General features: G+C 36.0%; 1 protein-coding gene across 2 annotated transcripts in view; it reads left to right on the top strand.

Moving 5' to 3' along the window:
* The first annotated feature begins 202 nt into the window (after nt 1-202).
* LOC150103295 (centromere protein L-like) overlaps nt 203-23,327 on the top strand; it is a 139,167-nt gene continuing 116,042 nt past the window's right edge. For both annotated transcript variants that reach the window (XM_090398026.1, XM_090398025.1), the window contains exons 1-2: nt 203-408; nt 10,617-10,777. In XM_090398026.1, the coding sequence (XP_090254152.1) occupies nt 10,618-10,777 (160 nt within the window). In that variant the 5' untranslated portion in view covers nt 203-408; nt 10,617. The remainder of the gene's footprint in view (nt 409-10,616; nt 10,778-23,327) is intronic.

Raw genomic sequence — 23,327 nt, 5'->3', positions numbered from 1 at the left:
TTAATGTTTGAAGAATCTTTTGAGATGATAAGATGGAATGGTTTGGAGACGTGAGGCTGTCCGTTTTCAGAGATCGGAAATCCCCACTTGAATTAATTTGCGATATTTTACATGGCGCTACTCGCTAGGTAGCGTGGAGAAGTTTTGTACGAGCCGAATTTGAAAATTTTAAATCGGAGTTGAAATTGCGATGATTGTTTTATAATCATTATAAGTAGTTTTTATCCTTGTTGAAACAGAATAAGGTTTTAAAAGTATACAGCTTTCAGATGACAGCGTGTTTTTTTAAAGTATATTAAAGTTTTTGAACATAAATGTTTCTTTTAGTTAGAAGATATTTAGTCTCCTTGGGATGTATATCTAATGGCACTGCGAGTTTATTGCATCTTTCATGTGACTCCATAAGAGGTTAGTTATTTGGTGAGAAAATAACGAAATTAATGAACAGTTCTACCTTCCGAACAAATGTCGATGGTAAATGGGGAATCGCTCAGTGTAAAGTGAAACTTAAATATGTGTTAAAGCTTACACACACTATACACACGCCTGTTGGTGAATCTTCCTAGTGTAATCCGGTGGTTGCTATTAGTTGTTCAATGCTGTAGACTAATGAGCGCATGTTCAGATGTTAAAAAAAAATAATAATAATAATCTTCTCAAAATTAATTGTTTGAAGTTAGAAAGATAAATGCTAATATTAATTAGTTTTTCTGCTTATTGATACAAAGGCCCCTAATTTTGGCACATTGCATTAAACAGTTCTGAGTTCATAATTCAGTTTCTTATAGTTGCTCCCAGAGGCGGCCAGATTCTCTCTGATCACGTAAAGCTTGCATTCAATCTGTCTAAATTTGATCAAAGAATAGTCTTGCAGCTAAAGTGAAGTTTTAGTACCAGTGAACATAGCTGTCTTGTGCTAGCTGCAGGGTTCTGTTTGGAATTGTTTCATTGTAACATATTACACATGAAGAATATAGTGTACTGCCACATACATTTTCACAGAACTTAATCTTTTTTTGATTTTTTCAGGAAATATTTGTTACTTTGTCATGTTGTACCAGCATCCAAGAATGCATTAGCAGAGCTAATCTCAGGTGGTATAGTCACTTAAACAGAATGGGCGAGGAAAGATTAGCAAAACAAGTGTTCTCTGCCAGGTTGGCAGCAAAACAACCCAGAGGAAGACCAAGATATAGGTGGATTGATACGGTAAAAAGTGACTTTGACAATAGAAATATAAGATCTGATAATGTTGGAGTATTGACAAGTAACAGACTGATTTGGAGGAAAATTGTAGATAGGAAATTAATAATGATGTAATTTTTTTCATGTAGTACTATCATATCCTGTACACTCCTTGAGGGTACATGGGGCAGGAATTTGATGAAGAATGATGATGATAATATTTGTTACTACTAACACTCAGATTTTTCTTCAGTAATGATGTAATTAATGTTTGTTTACCATTTCTATATTTTTCCACTAATTATTTTGGGAAGCATATGGTGTTTGCTTTTGTAGTACCAAAGTAGTATTAAGAAATTCTTATTATTAAAAAAATCTCAAAATAAAATATTAAAATAATTATTCTACTGAATGAATTTTCATTTCATTTTATTTAGACAATCTGCACATACTAAAATGTAGAAAACTGTAGAAACCCTGCCAGGTTGGCCAAGAGGTTAGCATATCCGCTCTCCAGCCAAAAGGCTGCGAGTTTGAATCCCACCATGGGCATGGATGTTTGTGATTATCTGTGAAAAATACTAGTGGTGGTGGTTGGCAGTAGATGGCGGTTTGTTGTAGTTGGTGGATTGAGACGGAGAGCTGTAGAGTAAGAGCCCTCCCTCGATGAGTCCTTGAACTCCCTGGAGGTGTTACATAAAAACTGCTTTATGTACTAATTTTTCATTATGGAGATGCCCTAAGATATTCTGGCATCCTCAAATAATATCCATTAGTATATACACTGTGCATTGCTGGTTAATTAAAATGTATGATTTTACTTTTATTAAGGTGTCATTTTACTTAATGGAAAAATCAACGGAGGGAAAAAAACGCACCAGAATTGCATGAAATTGCACAAGCATTTTACAAAGGGAAATATGTAGCATGGTAAATGGGGGAGAGTAGCATGATTGGCAGGCTTGTAGTTTGACATCTTTTTTCTTTAGGCTCTAAATATTCTAATGAAAGGTGGTACATGTCTATGGAGAGGTTGAAGAAATGTGGATTGCAAAGTTTGGCGACTAGAAGGAAAAGAGGTGATATGATAGAGACATTTAAGTTGGCTAGGGGATTTTATCAGATTAATCCAGAGGGGATTAAAAAGAGTAGAAAGTGAGAGAGGAAGAACCATAGGACATCCCTTGGTAAGATTCTTAAGGAATAGCTATTTTTCACTTTTATGGCACTAAGACATCAAAGGTCATACTGCACCAGGAAAAGTTACAGTAGTTCATATGGTAAATGGCTAGTAGGACAGTCACAAGCATCTATTCCCCTAGTGGGATTCAAACCCACAGCCTCTTGACTGGAGAGTGGATATGCTAACCTCTTGGCCAACCAAGCCAGCTAATTAAGGAATGGAAAGAGGGCTGTTTGTACTAATTTGATACAAAAGCAAACACCATGTTCTAGGACAGACGTTTCCAATTATAGATCAGTCTGTATAACTGTAGTTGTAGTCGAGAAGTTGGTTAGGAATAGAAAACATGATTTGTTTGATGATGGTCAGCATGGAATTGTAAAGGGATAGGTCTTGTTTTAGCAGTTTACTTGCATTTTATGATAAGGTAATGAGTGTGTTAGATAAGGGAGAAACATAACAGTGATATTTTTGGACTTTACAAAACCATTTGATAGATTACCACATGATGAGTTGGTGTACAAGTGCCGCCAGAGGATGAGAATATATCTGTTCTCATCCTCTATGTATTGGTTAGATGGATATGTGATTGGCTTTCTGGATGATACTAGCATGATGGATCAGTGTCACAAAAAAAAAAAAAAAAAGGAGGATAACCAGTGTGGCATGTCCCAGGGTTCTGTTTTTGGTCCCTTGCCATTTAACTTGTTTGTAAATGATATAACAAGTGGACTGACTGGGATCCTCAGTTTGTTGCTAATGCAAAGTTGAAGAGAATTATAAGTAGCACTGCTGATGTTAATTCTCTTCAGGAAGATTTGAATATGCTTTTGACTTGAACAAAGGAGTGGGGTTGTAGTTTTAATATTAATAAGTGCAAGTTGTTGCATTTTGGAGCACAGAAATATAAGGCTGTGCACTATATTGATGGCACTGTATTGGAGGAAGTGAATGAGATTTGAGAGTGATGAATGACAGTAGTCTAAATTTTAGACATATTGCAAGTGTTGGCAAGATTGCACATTGTAGTGCTGCTATGATAAGAAGCACTCTAACATGTAGGGATAAGGAGGTGGTTGTGCCGCTGTATAAAGCACTGATCAGACCACACTTAGACTATTGTGCTCAGATGTGGTCATTTGGTTTCATTGTGATGTGAACATGTGGAAACTCCAGAGACAAGTGACTAAGATAATATCATGACTCCGGGATGCTATTTATGGAGAGGGGTTGAAGAAATGTTCATTGTAGAGTTTGCTGGATAGAAGGAAAAGAGGTGATATGATAGAAACATTTAAGTTAGTGAGGGAATTTTATTGGATTAATCCAGAAGGGATTATAAAAAGTGAGAGGGAAAGAACCAGAGGCTGTTCCTGGAAGTTATGTAACAGTGTGGTGAAGAGGGATGTGAGGAGTAGACATTTTATATGGAGAATTGTTAATGAATGGAACACATTACCAGAATGCAAGGATTGTTAAGGATTTTAACATTCAGTATGATAAATATATTGCCAGTTGAATGAACAACCACCCACAATGAGTCTGCTGACTCCATGGAGGGTGTAATAATAATTCCATTTCATTCATGTGCCATCTCCTATCTAGGAGGTTGACTATCATAATGTGATTTGTGGTTAACTACGGGTGTAACCACATGTGGTGAGGACCTTATCTCTTCCACATATTATCGTAAGTATTCATGACTGTCTCTAAATCCATGTGTGTTCACGTGGCCAGTTTGTCTGTTCTGAGAGACGAAAACCCTGAGTTTCTGGGTGAAAAAACCCTCTCTCTGCATGAGACCGACTAACTCACCTTTAATCGAAAGAGACCAGAAAAAATTCCTCACTGAGTTTTGGGAATTGAACTCGGATCTTTCTGACCAAAGGGCTTCGTCTATACCAGGAGTCTTCAAACTTTCAGACAGTGCGGGCGACATTAAAAATTTCAGTAACGCCCGCGGGCCACTAAGCTATACTGCGATATTTAGAATTGTAAGATGCTTTCTAGATTCACAAGGAATGCTGTGCATGTGATACTTTACATAAGATCCTATAAAAGTAAACAAACTCAGCTTTAAGAGCGTAGGTAGGAGTCTTGAAAAAAGATAATTGAATGAAGAAAACATTCATTTTTACAATGTCAATGAGCAACTTGGCAATGTTATTCCTTGACCAGCTTGTCAATGTTGGCATTAATGTTGGAAGTTGCTATGTGCAGAGTATTCTTGAGATGTTGGTCCGTAATCCGAGTACTGTTAGGAAGCACATAAGTATGTGCTTCTTAACAAAGCGCACATCTTCAAAGCATGGCGGTGAAGATTAGGGAATGCGTCCTCAGAAATGTAGTCTTTGCAAAATGTAAGCAAGGGCACATTGAATAATTTTTTTCTCAAAGAAGAGTTGTTTTGGAGTTTAAGCAGTTCCATTTGTACTGAGCCTGGTATTTCGGCAGCATTGACACTGAATGGTATTGAAAATAAATCTAAAGAAGACTGTTGGTTACGAAAATCACCAAATCTCTCTTCAAACTTACTTTGCTGATTTTGTAGTGTATTCATCAACAGATGAACAGTTGGATTTAGCAAGAAGCTGAAAATCAGTTAAGTCTTTATTTTGCAAGTTGTGCCTCCCAAAGTTTGAGCTTGGCTACAAAATCTTTGATGTGATCAAACAGAGTGTGCACCAGTTTCTTTGGATTGTAGCCGCGTATTTAGGTCATTCATATGCAACGAGATGCGGTCACAAAGGCAAAGTCTGTCATTCACTTTAGATCGTTAAATTCCGCAATTGGTTTTCTCCTTGGTTTGCATGAACTGCTGTATTTCGCTCCTTAAGTCAAAGACTTTTAAGAATCTTCCCTCTGCTCAACCAACACACATCACTATAATAAACCACATTACCATGATTGCTTCGCACTCTTGGTCAAAAACTCTTGGAATTGACAATGATTTAATCATCTTGCCCTAATAATGTTGACGGCAGTCACAATAACTTTCATGACATTTTTAAATCGAATAGTTTATGCGTACAAATTCTCCTGGTGGATTAAACAGTGGTAATGGATGAAATCTTTTCCTTCTAGTTCTGGTTCTTTCCATAGCAGCGCAACAAACCCTTCATTCTTTCCCACCATAGCAGGGGCACCATCAGTTACCATGCCCTCGAGGTTGGATAAGCTGACGTCAAAATGCTGGAGCATTTTCTTGGCAGCTTCAAGAATATCAATGGCTTTTGTCATTCCCTTCATAGGTACAAGGTGCTAGCAGTTCTTCTGTCACATTCAATTGTTGATCATTGCCATAGACAAAGATAGCCAGTTTTAGATGAGAGCACAGATATTCTTCATATCTGTGCTCTCATCTAAGGCAAGTGAATATGATGTAAATTCCGACGACCATTTTTTAATGTTCCTTCAATGTCATTGGCAAGTTCTTCGACACATCATGCTACAGTTACCCCAGACAAACTCGTGTTTTTTAAACACTTCCTTATTATTTGGGCACAGAATATCTCAGCAGCGATGAGACACTGTTTCACAAACTCTCTGTCCAAGAAGGTTTTTGATTTTTTTAGCAATTTTTTCAGCTATTACATAACTTACTTTGACCCACGCTTCGCTTTCTTTCCTCTACCTTTTAAATGTACCCTGCTGGCATTTTAAATCAATTTGGAGACGGTTCACTTTCTCCACATGAAGCCAACCCTGAAGGTGATTGAAATTGGACGCAGTCAGTTTATTTTGTATTCTTTTGATACTGACACTGACTCATGACAAATTAAACACACTGGCTTATCGTCGATCGGCACAAAAAAGTACAAATTGGTCCACTTTTCATTAAAAACCCGTCAAGAATCAATCGATTTACGCATTTTACTTGTAGACGCAATAGTGATGGAAGGTGAACCCAAAAAATGATCCAAAATGGCCGTATAATGGTTATTATCCACTGAATATGTCTCACACTAATGAAAAAAGTCTGGCAATATAAAACCACAATAGGGTATGGCTGACACGACGAACCTGCGTGTGCTTATACACGAATATCACACTGTTCACGACTGACTGACTGACTGTGAATAAGATCTTCTTGTATTTATATGAAAATAATGAAGTATCGAGAACCTTCGAGATGTATCTGGAAGGCGCACCTTGAATGAACTACTGCTTCAACCATCTACCTGCGACGTTAGTACTAGTACTTAAGTACCACTTGGCGCTGGTAGATTGCTGAAGAAGGATGTCTATTTAATATTTCTTTTTATAGGATTTTATGTCAAGTATCAAATGCACAACGTTCCTTGTGAATCTGGAAAGCATTTTACAATTCTAAATACCACAGTATAGCTTAGTGGTCTGCTGGCTTCATTGAAATTATTATTTATTGAATCGCATTTTAATGTTAAGTAGTTATTTTTTCAAAATGGGCCACAGGTGGCCAGCTGGCCATGTGTTGAGGACCCCTGGTCTATACCGACTGAGATATGGAGGCTCATAATAATAATAATACTAATGTTATATTCATCATAACACTAATTATGGGGTATAAAACATATTGGTCTGTTCCGGTTTCATTATCCATCCAATATTCCTTTTTGAGGTCTACCCTGCCTTCTTTTTCCAATTGGCTTATATTTTAGTATTTGTTTAGGATGGCGGGTGTTGGCCATTCGGTTTACATGTTCAATCCATTTTTGTTTATAGTTGTTTAGTTTTTCTTCTATTGATTTTGTTTTTAGTTGTTTAGTTTTTCTTCTATTGATTTTGTTTTTAGTTCTTTTAAAATGTCTTTGTTCCTTTTTTGATGTATTTTGCAGTTCTTCTCATGAATCTCATTTCACTTGTTTTTATTTGTAACAACCATGTATTAATCAATCATGTATTAATTTGAAGTTTATAAAAGTTTATTGGCACTCTTCTCCTTCATTTTTGAAAATTAAGAAATGGGCTGCCAAGTTTAAATGTGGCTGTACCAGCCTTGAAGATGTTCCCCTTGAAAGATGTCCAAAAAGTGTTACAACACCAGAAATCATTGATCGAGTGCACGGTATGGTATTGGACGACTGACGAGTCAAAATATGTGAAATTGCTGAGACTATATACATTTCAAAAGAACGTGTAGGATATATTTTCCATGAAGAATTGCAAATGAAAAAGCTTTGAGCAAGTCGCAAGAAAAAATTTTGCAATTTGCTCACAGCAAAGATCAAAAACGCACTCGCTATTGAAAATCTCTGAACAGTGCTTGGAGCATTTTAACAAGAATTAAACTGATTTTGAGCGTTGATTTATTACTATGGATGAGACGTGGATTCACCATTAGCCACCAAAATCCAAACAGCAGTCAAAACAGTGGACAGAAGCTAGTTTTTCACGCCAAAGAAGACAAAGTCTGTCCCATCAACAGGAAAGGTCATGGCATGATGTTTTGGGATGCTAAAGGCATTTTGTTTATTAATTATCTTGAAAAGGGTAAAACCATAACCTTGGAATTTTATTCCGATCTTTTAACCAGATTAGACGAAAAAATTTGTGAGAAAAGACCCAGTTTGCAGAAAAAAAAATCATCCTTCATCAGGACAATGCACCTGCCCACAAAAGTGTTTTGGCAATGGGAAAATTAAGGGATCTGCACTATGAATTGTTGGAACATCCTCCCTATTCCCCAGATTTGGCTCCCTCTGACTTCTGCCTCTTCCCAAAAACTCTAAACTCTTCCTTGCTGGTTAGCTTTTTTCTTCGAATGAAGGTGATTGCAGCTGTAGAGTGTGTGTGTGTGTGTGGGGGGGGGGGGGAGTATTTTGCAGATCTTACTGAGAACCACTACAGGGACCAGATAATTGCACTGGAGCATCACTGGGATTTATTTCTCAACATAATCTGATGGGAGATTATGTTGAGAAATAAAAATAAGTTTGAAATTATAAATTTGTTTTTTCATTGTTGTTTAGTGAAGATGGCAAATTAAATTTGGAAATAAACAAGCAGAATAAGGAAAAGCTGGTATAGTGGCCATTTGAATACATTTATATGGAATAAGAGAGAAATTAGCCAAAATATTAAATTAGCAGAATACATGACACTATTCAAAACTGTTTTAAGTTATGGATCTGAGAGTTGGGTTAGAAATAAAATACTTGATATGAGAGTTCTGAGAAAGATTAGTGGAAGGAACTTGACATTGTTAGCATTCAGGAATACATGTGAGAAGAACTAATCTAAGATGATATTGGCACCTAAATAGAATGAGAGAGGAAAGTTTAGCAAAACAGGTTTTGATGCCTAGATAGCAGGAAATAGACCAAGAGGAAGACTGAAATCTACATGGATTGATTCAGTTAGAAGTGTCTTAGAAGACTGAAAAGTTAGATAGTATTGGAGTGCTGACAAAGTAATAGACTAATTTTGAGAAAAATTGTTGATATGAGATTAATAATGTCAACTTAATCATGTAATGCTGTCATAGTAGCCTGTACACCCCTTGAGGGTACATATTAGGAACTTGATATTTAGTTCCACTTCCATCACATGCCATACTGCTGCTAAACCTTATCCCACCCATGGTATGACCCACCTTTCATGGGTGGGAGCCACATAATAATAATAATTGTCACTTTTTCTTCCTTACATCTCCACTTTGTGCAGGCACATTTCTGTTATCACCAGCTTCCCCTCATGCCCTTCCTATCCTCACAAAAAGCATCATACTCCTTCCTTTATCTCTATTCCCATCAGACCAAGAGGGTGCTATCTTCTTCTAATCATGATTCACTTATATCAACTGTTTTCAAGTGTACATGCCAAGAGAAACAAATGACAATTTCATTGTCATTTGTTTCTCTCGGCATGTACACTTAATAGTCAGTCATGCCTTAGTAAACTACTAACTTTTTATAATAGAGTAACAATAGTTGGATAAAAGAAATGGCTATATAATGATTCTGCTGGATTTTTCGAAGGCATTTGACAGAATACTGCATGGAACTCTGTTACGCAAATTACTGTCTTTGTTTACATGTAAACAAAGACTAATTTATTTTTTACATTTATGGGTCTATAACTATTCCTACTCCTGCCACATCTTCACTGTAATGTCTTCACACTCTTTACCCATTTCATATTTTTCTTCAAACTCAGCTACTTCCCTTACATCCAATTCTTTTGTTAACTACCCTCTTACACACTCATTCATAGGAGAAAGTGTCATCGTAATCAAGACATAAATTATTAACTTTGCCAGGATTTGCAGGTGAAGTAAGCAGGAAAGGAAGTTATTCAAGTTCTAGTTAAAAAAATAAATAAATAAAAATAAAAAAAGAAAACATAAAAATAAATGCACTGATTTATGGTTGAATTGATAGTAATCAAACATTTCATATTCTTTAAATGGATAGGGCTGAAATAATTGAACGGGATTTCTCGATAAATCTCTTTTGCTTTCAAGGGTTCATTGCTTTTGTTACAAACAAAAAAAACAAACAAAAAAACCCATATTTTGATCTATTATGTTTAATCACACTGCAGGCCAATTCTGATATTCGAAAAGTTTTAAAATACTAATATCCTATTCCCATTTTGATTTGAATCTTTCTAGGATTTGTTAGATGAAATTATGGCTATATACATTAAAAGGAGCAGTATTTCTATGTTCCTCCAAAAAATAAATAAATAAAAAATAAAATGTAGATGAGCTTCAGGAACTTTTATAATGCAAGTTTGTCTTCCTCCTGTATAAAGGTAACAGAGTTTCTCTTCCTACAAAAAAAAGATTACCTGGAGGAACTTGCTCAGTTTACAGACATAGCAAGCTGTCTTATCATAGTATATTTAGGTTTATATGAAGCCGAGTCACTTGGTCTTGTTAGGTCGTTGCATTAAGGGGAAGATGATATAACTCACAGCATAATGTTTCTTCTTCCTGATCTCTCTCTCTTAGTATATAAGCATTTTGCCATGCAGTTCGTGTTTACTGATTTGACAGTGTTGTAATTTGGCAAAATTTTTTACTTCTTTTAAAGTTACAAAGATTGTGCCTCGTAATAAATAATTTAAACTTACTAGTATTTTTGTTGCATATTTGTTACCATGAAAAGTTTAACTACTGTTATTTTGAATTGATGAATTATTGAAATCTAAGTAATTAATTATAAGTATTTGTATTTAGTGATGCTTATAATAAAAAAATACCTACATAGTGTTATAAAAAAAGTTCATTTACAAAGATTTTTAAATTTTGTTCATTTTGCAGAATGGATCGGAGTAGGCGATACTCAGCTACTACACCTGCTGGATCTCGCCGTTGGTCACACACTAGATTCAGAACGCCATATGAGAAAAGTGAAAGAACTCCAAAACGCAAGCATTCTATTAATCAGCAGCAGCTCCATGCTTCTCAACAAGACTTACAAGGTATCCTTCTCATGTTTGCTTTGTGCAAAATCACTTCTGATATCAGCAGTTTTATAAAAATTATTTTAATGACAAAAGTGCCGAATTTAGATTTTTTTCCTCAACTTTATCACTAACCAATCCAGATTAAACTTTCTGATGAGAAACTAATTGAATGCTTTGAACACATTTTACAGGAAAAGAACAAATCAAAAATGGATTAGTCCAAATAGACAAACAAAAAGTGAAATCGATTGTATCATGTAAGAATATTTAAAGATGTTTCAATCATCAATCAGATAGGCATAGGAAATGATCATAAAATAGAGGGAAAATAACAATAGAAGAAAAAAAAATTACAGGATGAAACAGATTAAAACAAAATATGTAAAGATAAATAATGATGCATTAGTAGCCAACAAAAAATTATACTAAGAAGAAATTGTAAAAAAATTATAATCAAAGAAATAACATGAATGAAAACAGAAACTATAGGAAAATCTAAATCTACCAATGAAAATAAATAAACCAATCAGAAAAAAAAAATTAAAACATATAAAAAGAAAATCGGGCAAGGCTGCTGGCGATGATGAAATTTGGCCCAAAATGATAAAAGCTTTAAATCGAAACGGTGTTCTCTGGCTGACTCGAGTGTGTCAGGCTGCTTGGATATCTAGGCGAGCACCAAAGCAATGGCAGACAGGCATAATAATAATACCAGTCTTCAAGAAGGGAGACCAGAAGGATTGCAGTAACTATCGTGGCATCTCTCTGCTCAGCCTGCCTGGGAAAGTGTATGCTAAGTGTTTGGAAAGACGGTGCAGGAGCATAGTTGAGTCAAAGTTCCAGGAAGAACAATGTGGCTTTTGTCCTGATAGAAGCACAACTGACCAAATCTTCACTTTAAGGCAAGTCTTCCCAAGAATGTCTACACATGTTTTGTGGACTTGGAGAAGGCATATGACCGGGTTCCACAGGATAAGCTTTGGCAAGTAGTACAGGAGTGTGGAGTGGATGGCCAACTATTAGCTGCCATCAAGTCCCTGTATGAATGCCAGAGTTTTGTGTCAGAGTAAACAGCACAAAGTCCGAACCTTTCACAGTCTCCGTTGGCCACCACCAAGGGTGTGTTCTGTCACCCATCCTTTTCATAATATTTATGGACTGGATTGATAGGCACAGCCAAGGCAGTGAGTATGTCAGAATTGGAAGATGTAGCATTGGATGTCTGCTTTTTGCAGATGACCTAGTTCTGCTTAGCTCTTCCACAGATGACCTCCGGCGGACCCTGGATAGGTTTCTAGCTGTTTGTGCAGATGCCGGAATGAAGATCAGTGTGCCAAAACTGAAACATTTGTGGTCTCAAGACAACCATCCCAGTACACTCTACATGTAAGTGGAGTCCCAATGAGGCAGGTGGAGAAGTTTAAATTCCTTGGGTCCATATTCACGAATGATGGAAAATGGGACGTAGAGCTAGATACTCGAATTGACTTAGCAAGCTCAATATTGTGGGAGCTTGGCCGTTCGGTAGTATTGAAGTGGGAGTTAAGCCAGAAGTCAAAGCTGGCTGTCTTCAATACATTCTATGTCCCCATCCTCACCTATGGTCATGAGAGTTTGGTAATGACCAAAAGAATGCGGACACGAATCCAAGCAGCTGAAATGAGGTTCCTTCGAGGGGTTGCAGAGCTGACAAGACTTGACAGAGTCAGAAGCTCTGCAATTCGGGAAACCCTCAATACTCAACCGCTGCTTCTCCGTGTTGAGAGATACGTTGATACGGGCACCTGGTCATGATGCCACAAGAGAGGCTCCCTCAGCAGGCCCTCTTTGCCAAGCCATAGGGTGGGAGGCCACGTGGAAGGCCAAGGACTCACTGGATAGGTTATATCCAAAACCTTGGGTGGACACGTTTGGGAATCCCACCAGAACACCTGAGCTTGGTGGCAGAGGATCGTGACCATTGGAAGTTCCTCTTGCAGCTGTTGCCCCCATAACCCAATTAGGAAAGGTGGGCCTTGAAGATGTATGTCATGTATGTATGTATGAAAAGAGAAGAGAAAATGATACAAGAAAAATATAGGACTGAATACCCTTTTATTATACCATATAATTGTGATGGCAAAGTCGATGTAATGCAATATTCAGCATACAACACGCCGGTCGTTCAGACATCACGCAGCACATTGCTACGAAGAGACACAAATTAGCAGAAAATGCAAGTGTAAGTAGTAAAGTGTCAGATCATTTTTCTAAAAAAACAATGGGTGAAATGGAAAGAAATCTTGCAGCTGATGAAGCTATATTTGCATATCATGTATGCATGCACAACCAGAGTTTCAGTTCGATGGACTGCACCTCGAAAATAATCCGGAAGCTATATAACAAAAAGTTCACTTGCGGTCAAAAGAAGACTCAAGCTATAATTGTGAGTGTATTAGCACTTATGTAATGACTGTTTTCAGAAACGAACTTGAGAAAGCTAATTATATGTCAATAGACAGTTCTAACCACGGTGCTTTGAAAATAGTTCCAGTTCTAGTTCAATACTTCTTACTAGAAGAGGCCATCAAAACTATGGTTCTAGAGTTTTTAGATTTACCATGTGAAACTGCAGACCAGCTTACAGAATATGTATGGCAACTAGTGACAAAGTGGAATATTGAAAAGAAAGTTATTGCCTTGTCAGCAGATAATACTAATACAAATTTTGGTGGAAGTTCCAGAAGAGGAAAGAACAATGTTTTTCATAAATTGAAATCAAAATTGAATCGTACGTTGATAGGAGTTGGTTGTTCATTCCATATCATAAATAATGCTATACAATGTGCAGCTGATACATTGCCCATGGATGTTTAAGCTGTCATTGAAAAATTATATCAGCATTTTTATATCTATACTGTTAGAGTGCATACACTCAAAGGTTTTTGTGACTTTTTAAATACTGAGCACAAACTGTGTTAGGACACTCAAAAACACGATAGTTGTCTCTGTACCCTGCTCTCAAAAGGATGAATGAGATGTACGAAGTTCTCAAATCATATGTTCTTTCACTTGATAAACCACCATTGCTTCTAAAAAATTTTTTTAGTAATTCAGTTTCAGAGCTAATAGCCACATTTCTAGAATGCTGATCTGAAATGTTTCATGCAACAATTTGTGCAATTGAAGGTGAGAAAGTCATTTTGTTGAAGCAAAATCCATTATTGAAAGCCTCTTAGAGAAACTTCAGCAGAGACGAGATAATGATTTTGCAACAAGGAAAGAACAGTCCTTACTGAAGGCATTAATTGAAGATGGACTCATCACTGAGAAGAATTATGGTAATTATAAAAATGAATTTTATAACACCTGTATAGAATACATCCGAGAATGGTCTTCTGACACTCTTACTTTTGAAAGTTTGTCTTGGATTTTATTGAAGAATCCAGAAGCCAGTCTCAGTTGGAAAAGTGTGCAGAAAAGTGTAACAACTATTGAAGAGGTCTGCCCAAACACAAAAATCAATGAAACTGAACTGTTTGATGAGGTGATGATCTTGAAAAAAGCAATTACAGAGAAGAAAGAAGAAATTAAAGCAAAATCTACAGGAGAAATTTGGTATGAATTATTCAACAGTGTTGGAGTAAACGAATTAATAAATTTGAAGAAGATTGTTGAGTTCTTCTGCTGCATTCAATATAAACTTAAACAATACTATTGCTTTAAACAATAAGCAATAGTATTGTTTAAAGGTCAATTTTAAGATTGCTATAATTAATTAAATTATTTTCCCTTTGCTGATATTCGTAAGTAAGAAAAGCAATAAAATTTTGTTGGTTTATTCAAACCAAAAGTGTCCTGTATTTTTTTTTTTCAAAAATATATGAACCCTAAGACTTACAATCTTCACTTTCTCGCTCATCAGTTTTGTCCCTTCTAACAACTCTTATCTTCCCTCATAGAATATTTCTTGTCTCTTAAATCATTTGTACCAACCAAGATAATGATTTCCTTTGACTTACCTGTTTGCATCCAGATGATGTGGCTAATATCATGAATTTTTTCACCCAGAAAACACGTTGTCATACTTTCATTAAGTACTCCCCTGATCATTGGGTCTCCGTATATGGTTTTCTCCTTAACTTGTTTTTCTTGCTTATTTGGTTGGTCTTTATTATTCCTTTGGACTGCCTGTTTCTTTCTCTTTTCAGCCCCAGTAATCTTTTGCTGCTTCTACAATTTTTCAGTTTTGTGCTTTATCCTATGAAGGATAACATTCAAGAGTGCAGTTTCTATATTAACGTTCACATTCTCCTCTGTTTTTACGGCTGCATGTTTGACAATTATAACATCATTTCCATCCTACTGTTGGTACTTTTCACTCTACTAATATTTGTTGCGTTCTCATCGCCAATAGAAACTCACTTTTGAAACACTTAATATGTGCTCTTTCTCTCTCTCTTTCTCCAGTTTCAATTTCTTTCCACACATCCTTCAATTTTCTTGCCAAATACATTTCACACATGCTGCACTGTTTGTAAACTATTTATAAAAATAATAAGCGGAATCACAAGAGTATTGAAAGAAGCTCAAGCTGGATTCAGGAAGAGGTTTAGAACAGTCAACCATCTGTAGACATTTAATCAGCTAAGAGAAAAATGCAGAGAAACACTTTGGTTTTATAGTTTATAAAAAAGCCTTTGATTCAGTTGAAAACAACCAATGCTAATAGCAATGAAGAAACATGGAGTAAGCCAAAATTATATATAGCTAATAAACAAAATATACGAAAAAAGCACCTGCTAGTACCTTTATAAGTGAACACAGCAGCCCATTCCAAATAAATAAAGGAATACACTAAGGAGATAATATTTCATCCATGTTATTCAATGCAGTATTAGAATATGCCCTGAGTGAATTAGACTGGAGTGACAAAGGAATTAATATTAATGTTAAAATAATAAATCTTTTAAGATATGCTGATGATGTTGTAGTAATAGCAAACAACAAAAGAGAACTAGAAGAAATGTTGAATGAATTAAACACAGTATCAAATAAAGCAAGATTATGCATAAAAAGGGTCAAAGCTGTATAACTGGGAGGAGACCTCCACATAGCCTTTAAAGGAATTCGGAGAACCGACAAGAGCTTCTGACCTAATGTCCAATCCTCACCTTCTCGTGGTGTGCCCTGTTGGGTATCTACCTGGATATTGAATGAACCAGGATGGGCTGGCAATTTGGGATTTAGCCAACCAAATTGTATTCTTATTGGCTTAAACCATAAATAAAATGATGGTACAACATGACAAAATTTCATGCCAGCTGGGTCGTTACCCGGTTAAACAATCCCCCGTTGTTTTTGCCAGGGAACCAGGGTGAACAGCGAAAAGTCAGCTACTGGAACAAATCTGAAAACACACCCCAACTCAACATCACCAGAGTTAAAGATCGGTACTATCAACATAAGAAGCCTAAATGGCAAAGAAATGGAGCTAGTGGAGGAATTAGATAAGTACCAGATTGACATGATAGGGGTGATTGAAACAAAAAGGACAAAAACTGGTGAGATCTTTCTGAGCAATAAATACAAAATGTTATATTCAGGAAATGACAGTCAAGGAAAAGAAAGAGTAACCATAGTATTCAACACAAAATACGAGGCTAATCTTCTTGAAAGGCACCCTCAAATAGAGTGATGTGGGCAAATATGAGAATGGGGAATTGGACAATGAGACTTATTTGTGTCTGTGGTCCCACAGAAGGTTCTGCTAAGGTAGAAGTGGAGGAATTTTTTGATGCTTTAGAAAAAGCAGCAGCTGACACAATGAAAAAGGAAAAGTTGGTCCTTGTTGGGGATTTAAATAGCAGAGTAGGAAATGATTGTCAGACATACAAAAATATTTTGGAAAATTTTGGAGAAAAGAGCAAAGGTAATAATAATGACAAATACCTGTTGGATTTCTGCTCGGGACATGGACTGGTTATTACTAACACCACGTTCCAACATAAAAATGTGCACAAATTCACATGGACAGAAGAGGCAAGGAATAAGAAATGACTCATTGACTATGTTATTGTTGATAGTGATGCTTTCTCCCTGGTGCAGGACACTAGAATGTACAGAGGATTTGAAATTGGAAGTGATCACTATCTAGTCTTGAGCAGGATAAAATTGAATTGCATATTGAAAAGAATAACATGTAAGAAAGTTTTAAAGTGAATAAAAGTTGAGAAGCTCTCAGATGTGAACTGTAGACTAAAATACACAAAGATTATTGAATAAAAAATGAAAGAGTTTGAGAACAGGAACCAAACCTTGGAGATTCAGTGGCAAGCCTTGAAGAAAACCCTGATTGATTCAACCAGAGAGGCATGTGGTGAGGTTGTCTGCAAGGATGAGGCAGTGAAGAAAAGTGAAGAAGGAAAAGAAGAAAGCATATCAAATGTTCCTGGCAAATAAGTCAGCTTTTGCTCTTAGAGAATACAGAGACAAATGTAAGAAAGCTAAACACTGTGTAAAACTAGCTAAACAAAAGTCATGGGAAGACGTTGATGAGAACATAGAAAATAAATATCAAGAAGGTGGCAAGATATTCTGTAGGTTGTTGACGAAGCTTAGAAATGGAGGAAATGCTGTAAAATGAGTTAGAGATGATAAAGGTGACATGAAAACAGGAGAAAAAGATATCCTTGAAGTATGGAGTAATTACTTTGAACAATTGTAAATGAAACAAGCAATGATAGCACAGTTGTAAAAAAACACTCAACAGGCATATAGTCAGGAATACATATCTATACTTGAAGTAGAAAAAGCCATCAAAGGCTTGAAATGTGGAAAGGCAGCAGGAGTAGATGATATTCGACCAGAAATGCTGAAGTATGGTGGTATAAAAGTCTTACAGTGACTGCACTGCATAGTTCAGAAAGCCTGGACAGAGGGATGAATTCCTGATGATTGGAGTAGAGCTCTAATAGTACCCATATATAAAAAGGGAAATAAAACTGAATGTGAGAATTACAGAGCTATTTCCCTACTTAGTGTTCCTGGCAATATCTATGCAAGTATAATTGAGAAACGGTTGAGAAGAATTGTGGAAGAAAAGCTTGCGGAAGAACAAGTTGGATTCAGGCCAAATAGAGGCTGTCAGGATCAGATCTTCACTTTACGACAAATAGTCGAGAAAGCATGGGAATATAACCAAGATCTGTATTTAAGTTTTGTCGATTTGGAAAAGGCATATGACAAGGTGCCAAGAGAGAAGCTATTCAATACGCTACAGTTATATGGTGTCAATAGGGTATTATATCAAGCAATACTTAGTCTTTATTTGAGTTGTGAGTCAGCAGTTAGAATTGAAGGAAGTACAGGAAGATGGTTTAATGTTAAATCTGGTGTGAGACAAGGATGTACATTATCCCAGCTGTTATTCATTATCTATATGGATCACATTATGAAGGAAAGTGGTATTAAACATGATGTCAGAATTGGAGATGTTAATGTCTGCTCTTTGCTTTATGCGGCCGATGTTATACGTCTGCATAAAGCAATATGATGGTAGACAGGACGATGATAGAAGAGTGACCAAGTTGGTGAGTGATATAAAAAATGCCCCCTACATTGATAGATTGAGAGCTTGTGGATTGCAGAGATTGGTTGATAGGTGAAGAAGAGGGGATATGATAGAAACATTTAAATTACTGAAAGTTTATTATAGGATTGGTGCAGGGGAAATGTTTCAGCTGTGTAATAGTGATGGAAGAACAAGAGGTCATCTCTGGAAATTAAAGAAGAGTGTGGTTAACAAAGGTGTCAGAACAAGGTTTTTTGCCATGGAGGGTGGTGAACGATTGGAATTCATTGCCTGACTTAGTTGTGAGCTCTTCGTCTGTAAAATGAATTCAAGAAGAGATATGACAGATATTGTTTTGCTAGTTTGGGTCTCCTGCGATGAGTCTACTGACTCCATGGAGATACCCATAATAATAATAATATAATACTTCTAAATAAATCCGCTACAAGTTTGCAAGATTCCCAGATTAAATTGAATAACTGTTGTAATAGATATGATATGAAGGTGAGCATTAAAAAGACAATGACAATGAAAATAGGTAGAATTGTTGAAAATGTAAACTGTGTTGTGAACGGGGAACCTGTGGAACAAGTAAAACATTTCTGCTATAGGCACGATTTTTAGTGAGTTTGGTAAATTAAATATGGAAATAGACAACGGAATCAACAAAGCTGGTATGGTAGGAAGTGAATTGAATAAATTCATGTGAAATAAGAGAGAAATTAGTCGGAACTCCAAATTAGCTTTATATAAGACAGTGTTCAAACGAGTTTTAACTTATGGATCTGAGAGCTGGGTCAGAAGTAAAAGACTTGACCAAAGACTAGAGACTGCAGATATGAGAGTCCCGAGAAGGATTAGAATGGCATCAATGGCAATATCATTAAAAATGAGGATATTAGGAAAGAACTTGACATTGTCTGCATCCAGGAATGCGTTAGCAGAGCTAATCTCAGGTGGTATGGTCACCTAAACAGAATGGGCGAGGAAAGATTAGCAAAACAAGTGTTCTCTGCCAGGTTGGCAGGAAAACGACCCAGAGGAAGACCAAGATATAGGTGGATTGATACAGTACAAAGTGCCTTAGACGATAGAAATATAAGATCTGATAATGTTAGAGTCTTGACAAGTAATACCTTGGTAGAACCTTTAACTTAAGAAAAACAAGCATTTATGAAGAAATAAAAAGAGAATTCAGCTGTGCTCGGACGGCTTTTGGCAAACTGAAAAAAATCCTGTGCAGTAAAATAAAACAAGAAAATAGAGCTAAACTTTTCAATTAGTGCATCATTCCAATTATGACATCTTGATCAGAGATATGGCCAATAACCAAACAAATACTGGACAAAATGTGGAAAATTGAGTTTAGTGTAGAATGGAGAGAGAGCCATGTTAAACATCAGACAGAAAGACAAAATAAGGAATAAAGATATAAGAAAAGTAAGAAAAATGTTGGATACAGGGGAAGAGATTTTAAAATTAAAATAGAGGTGGGCAGGACATATTGTTCAGATGAACAGTAATAGATAGACCATCCAGTGGCATCCATATGACGGAAGACAAATGGCTAGACCAGGGTTTCCCAAATAGTGTTCCGCAGAACGCCAGTGTTCCACAGAAAGTGAATAAGTGTTCCGTGAAAAATTATCAAAATTAATATTAATGGTTTTAAATGCTGCAACTCTAACTAAGGTGTTCCATTAAAATTTCAGGATTTTTGAAGTGTTCTGTTGTAGGAAAAATTTGGGAAACGCTGGCCTAGACGATCAGAGAGAAGATGGAAGGATGACCTAGTGGAGATGGCTGGAGAATGTTGGCATCAGGAAGCATTCAATAGAGAAAGTTGAAAAGTAAATAGAGGAGGCCTATAACCATAAATGGTTATAAAAACAGCTGGAAAAAGAAGAAACTATCATTATTAATTTGTTAAAAAATTTCACACAAGATTATACTCTACAAATAATCTGTGATAATTTTCCATATAGGATTTGTGACAATTTAATTCCTGGAATGCACCTGTAAAAAACCTACATTCGGAACTATACATTAGTGGCTATTGTCGCCTTCGAAATAGTTCCCTTGTGCATTTATACACTGGTTTAGACGGTGTTCCCATTTTTGGAAACAGGCCTGGAATTCTTTTTCTGGAATACTCTTGAGATCCTTTATCACATTATGCTGGATATCAGCGATGTCAGAAAATTTTCGTCATTTTAGCGCAGTCTTTAATTTTGGAAACAGCCAGAAATCACAGGGAGCTAAGTCAGTGACTTGGCTCCCTGTTCCGTACATTTCAGGTCTTTTTCGATTCATTTTGCATTTCATCAGCCCTTAATCACACACTTAATCACCTGTCAGACCATACCAAAATGCACTCTGGTCATTGCACTCTGGTCACATTTGTGTCCATCATTTTTGTTTTTGGCTTCCCACTTCTGGGATCGTCTTTCACATCTTCTTGCCCACCTTTGAATCTCTTTTGCCACTCAAAGACACTTGACTTTTTCAGAGCATTCACACTGTATGCCACTTTCAACAGCTGCAACATTTCAGTAGCAGTTTTTGCCAATTTTCACACAAAATTTGATGTTAACATACTGCTCCAAATTTCAATTTCACATTTTTATGCCAAAGTTTACATGCAGATCTCTATTGTTTTTGCAATAGCCAACTAGCAAATGGCTCTATCGGCTTGAGGTTTATGCACACATTAGCACATTAGTTAAAAGATGTACAAATACGATTACTCACGTAACTCCAACCAAATCATCACACGGGCGACACTACGCGGCCGTTCCGGGAATTAAATTGTCACACCTTGTATGTGCAAGTGAGTATACATACAGTGATTTGAGATTTAGGATTACTGTTTCTTGTTTAATGTTTAAAGCAGCACTCAGTGTTGTTTTATCAGTGTTTCATAAGGATCATCAGTTCAAAGGCAAATCTTACAAATCACCACTGCGATTTTTTAAATATCTAGCATTTCTTATTTCTTTTTCTCTTTTGCAGATTTAATGAGTCTGAATTAAGACATCATGGGTACTATTTACTTTGTTTACTTAAGGAAAGTGACTTATTCATTCTCTGACAGAAACTGATTAAGTTGCACTTTCCTTCCTGACATTTTTGAATTATTCAAATTTACCATATGTTCAGGTTCTTTTACATGGAAGCTCCATGAATTAATTAAAAATGATTTTTCATTGATTTTTAAATTATTTTTAATATATTTTTACACAGACTTAATAACAGTACTGACATATTCAATAATGTCAAATTATTTAATCACTATACATAAACTTTAATCTATCCTCTAGCCATAACAACTGTCTAATTCTGTCTTGGAGTTACCTATATCTACTTCTATAACCCATCGATGAAGTCCATTCTACATACAGTAAATCCCACCCTCTGACTGCTCACTTTACTCCCCCCCAACACAGAATTTATATGAGGGTATAAATTCTGTGTATGACTATGAAATGTCAGGCAACAGAAGCAAGGTGAGTCCACAAGGTTAGCCTAGTGGCTTTTGCACTTCACAACCATATGCCTGGGGAAGGAGTGCCCTAGGTTCGATTCCCATCGCCAATGTGAGGAACTAAAGGATCTTCCTCAGCCATAGCCAAGTTAGCCTTGTTGGGCGTGGACAGCAGTTTTTTCTGCCAGTTTATCTGGGGTTTTGCCTGCAAGCAGGCAAACCAGCCCCGTGAACACAGGGATACAGCCAGGAATACTTAGAGGCATAAGGGGTGACCATCCTATCCTTGTACTTTGGTTACGAAATCCAAGCATGCTTGGAAGGTTGTGGGCCTTAAAGGCCTGTTAAAGCCATTGGGGGATAGAAGCAAGGTGATCAGAGTGCATACCCTTCTATTGTGAGTTGTTAACTGTAGTCTACATTTAAGAATAAAGCTTTCAACTAGTATGAATGATTTCTAATAACTGAATCACTGTGGTTTATTTTTTATCCAATAACTAAGTTTTATGTTACAAAAATTGTATACGTATTTGTATTTAAAAAAAAAATCACCATGAGTGATGAAAAAACACAAGGGTTAAGGGTTAAGTAATACTATTTATTTAAGGCCATATATTTCTGCGAAATATATTTGGTAAATATATAATATTACTTATCCCTTGTGTTTTTTTCGTGTTAATCAAAGAAATCGCCAGTATGGCTGGTATGTGAGAATGCCATAAAAATATTTACCAGTTTGCAAACATGTTTCAAGTGCTATTTGTGCTATAAGTTTTTGGGACTGGTGTGTGACATTAAAAAAAAAAAGGTTATCTTACTGTGGTGGTAAATATTTGTAAATTTGATAAAAGCAATTTTTTTTGAGATGCTGCCATCACTCTTTCAGATTACTAGGATACAAAAAGTAGGCTGTTGTACACAATAACTAGATGCCATTCAAAAATTCTAGAAGTTTGTAAAGGCTGACAGAAGTAAAGCATATGAGAAATGCAATTCATGTGACTTGGTGATTTTTACATGGCATTAATTACTCTTCTAGGATTAAAATGCACATTACCTTTTTGTTAGTTGAAAGCATTCATAATCAGATTTGCTGTTAACTGCATAGTAATTTTTTTTATCAACTCCTTCTGTCTAGTTCTAAGCATTTTGAAGTGTATGCAGTAATTTTGTAATTTTTCCAGTGTCATCATATAATGATCTCTTCTCCTTTCTCTTCCCCCCCTTTTGCTATATAAACAGTTGATAGTTAATTAGTGTGATGTTATTTGCATTTCTGATTGAATACACATTACTGGTAATAATATTACCTCATGATTTAGATGATGGGTAAGTTTCTGACCATAATAATTTTTCATTCTTTTGTTTAAAATGATATTTTAATATTATAAAATTAAAAACATTTTGACAGTTTTAAATGAATTGCTCAGAATTAGGTAGAAGAAATTATATATTTTATTCTGCACTTGGTTTTTGAATTTTCATATTTGATTACAAGGATGATAATAAACAATCTATAATACTGTATA

The sequence above is a fragment of the Typopeltis vanoorti genome, chromosome 9 (assembly GCF_054136105.1).
Source record: "Typopeltis vanoorti isolate ZY-2024b chromosome 9, IOZ_Tvanoo_1.0, whole genome shotgun sequence".
NCBI classification, from domain to species: Eukaryota; Metazoa; Arthropoda; class Arachnida; order Uropygi; family Thelyphonidae; genus Typopeltis; species Typopeltis vanoorti.
This window is presented reverse-complemented; position numbering and strand designations above follow the sequence as displayed.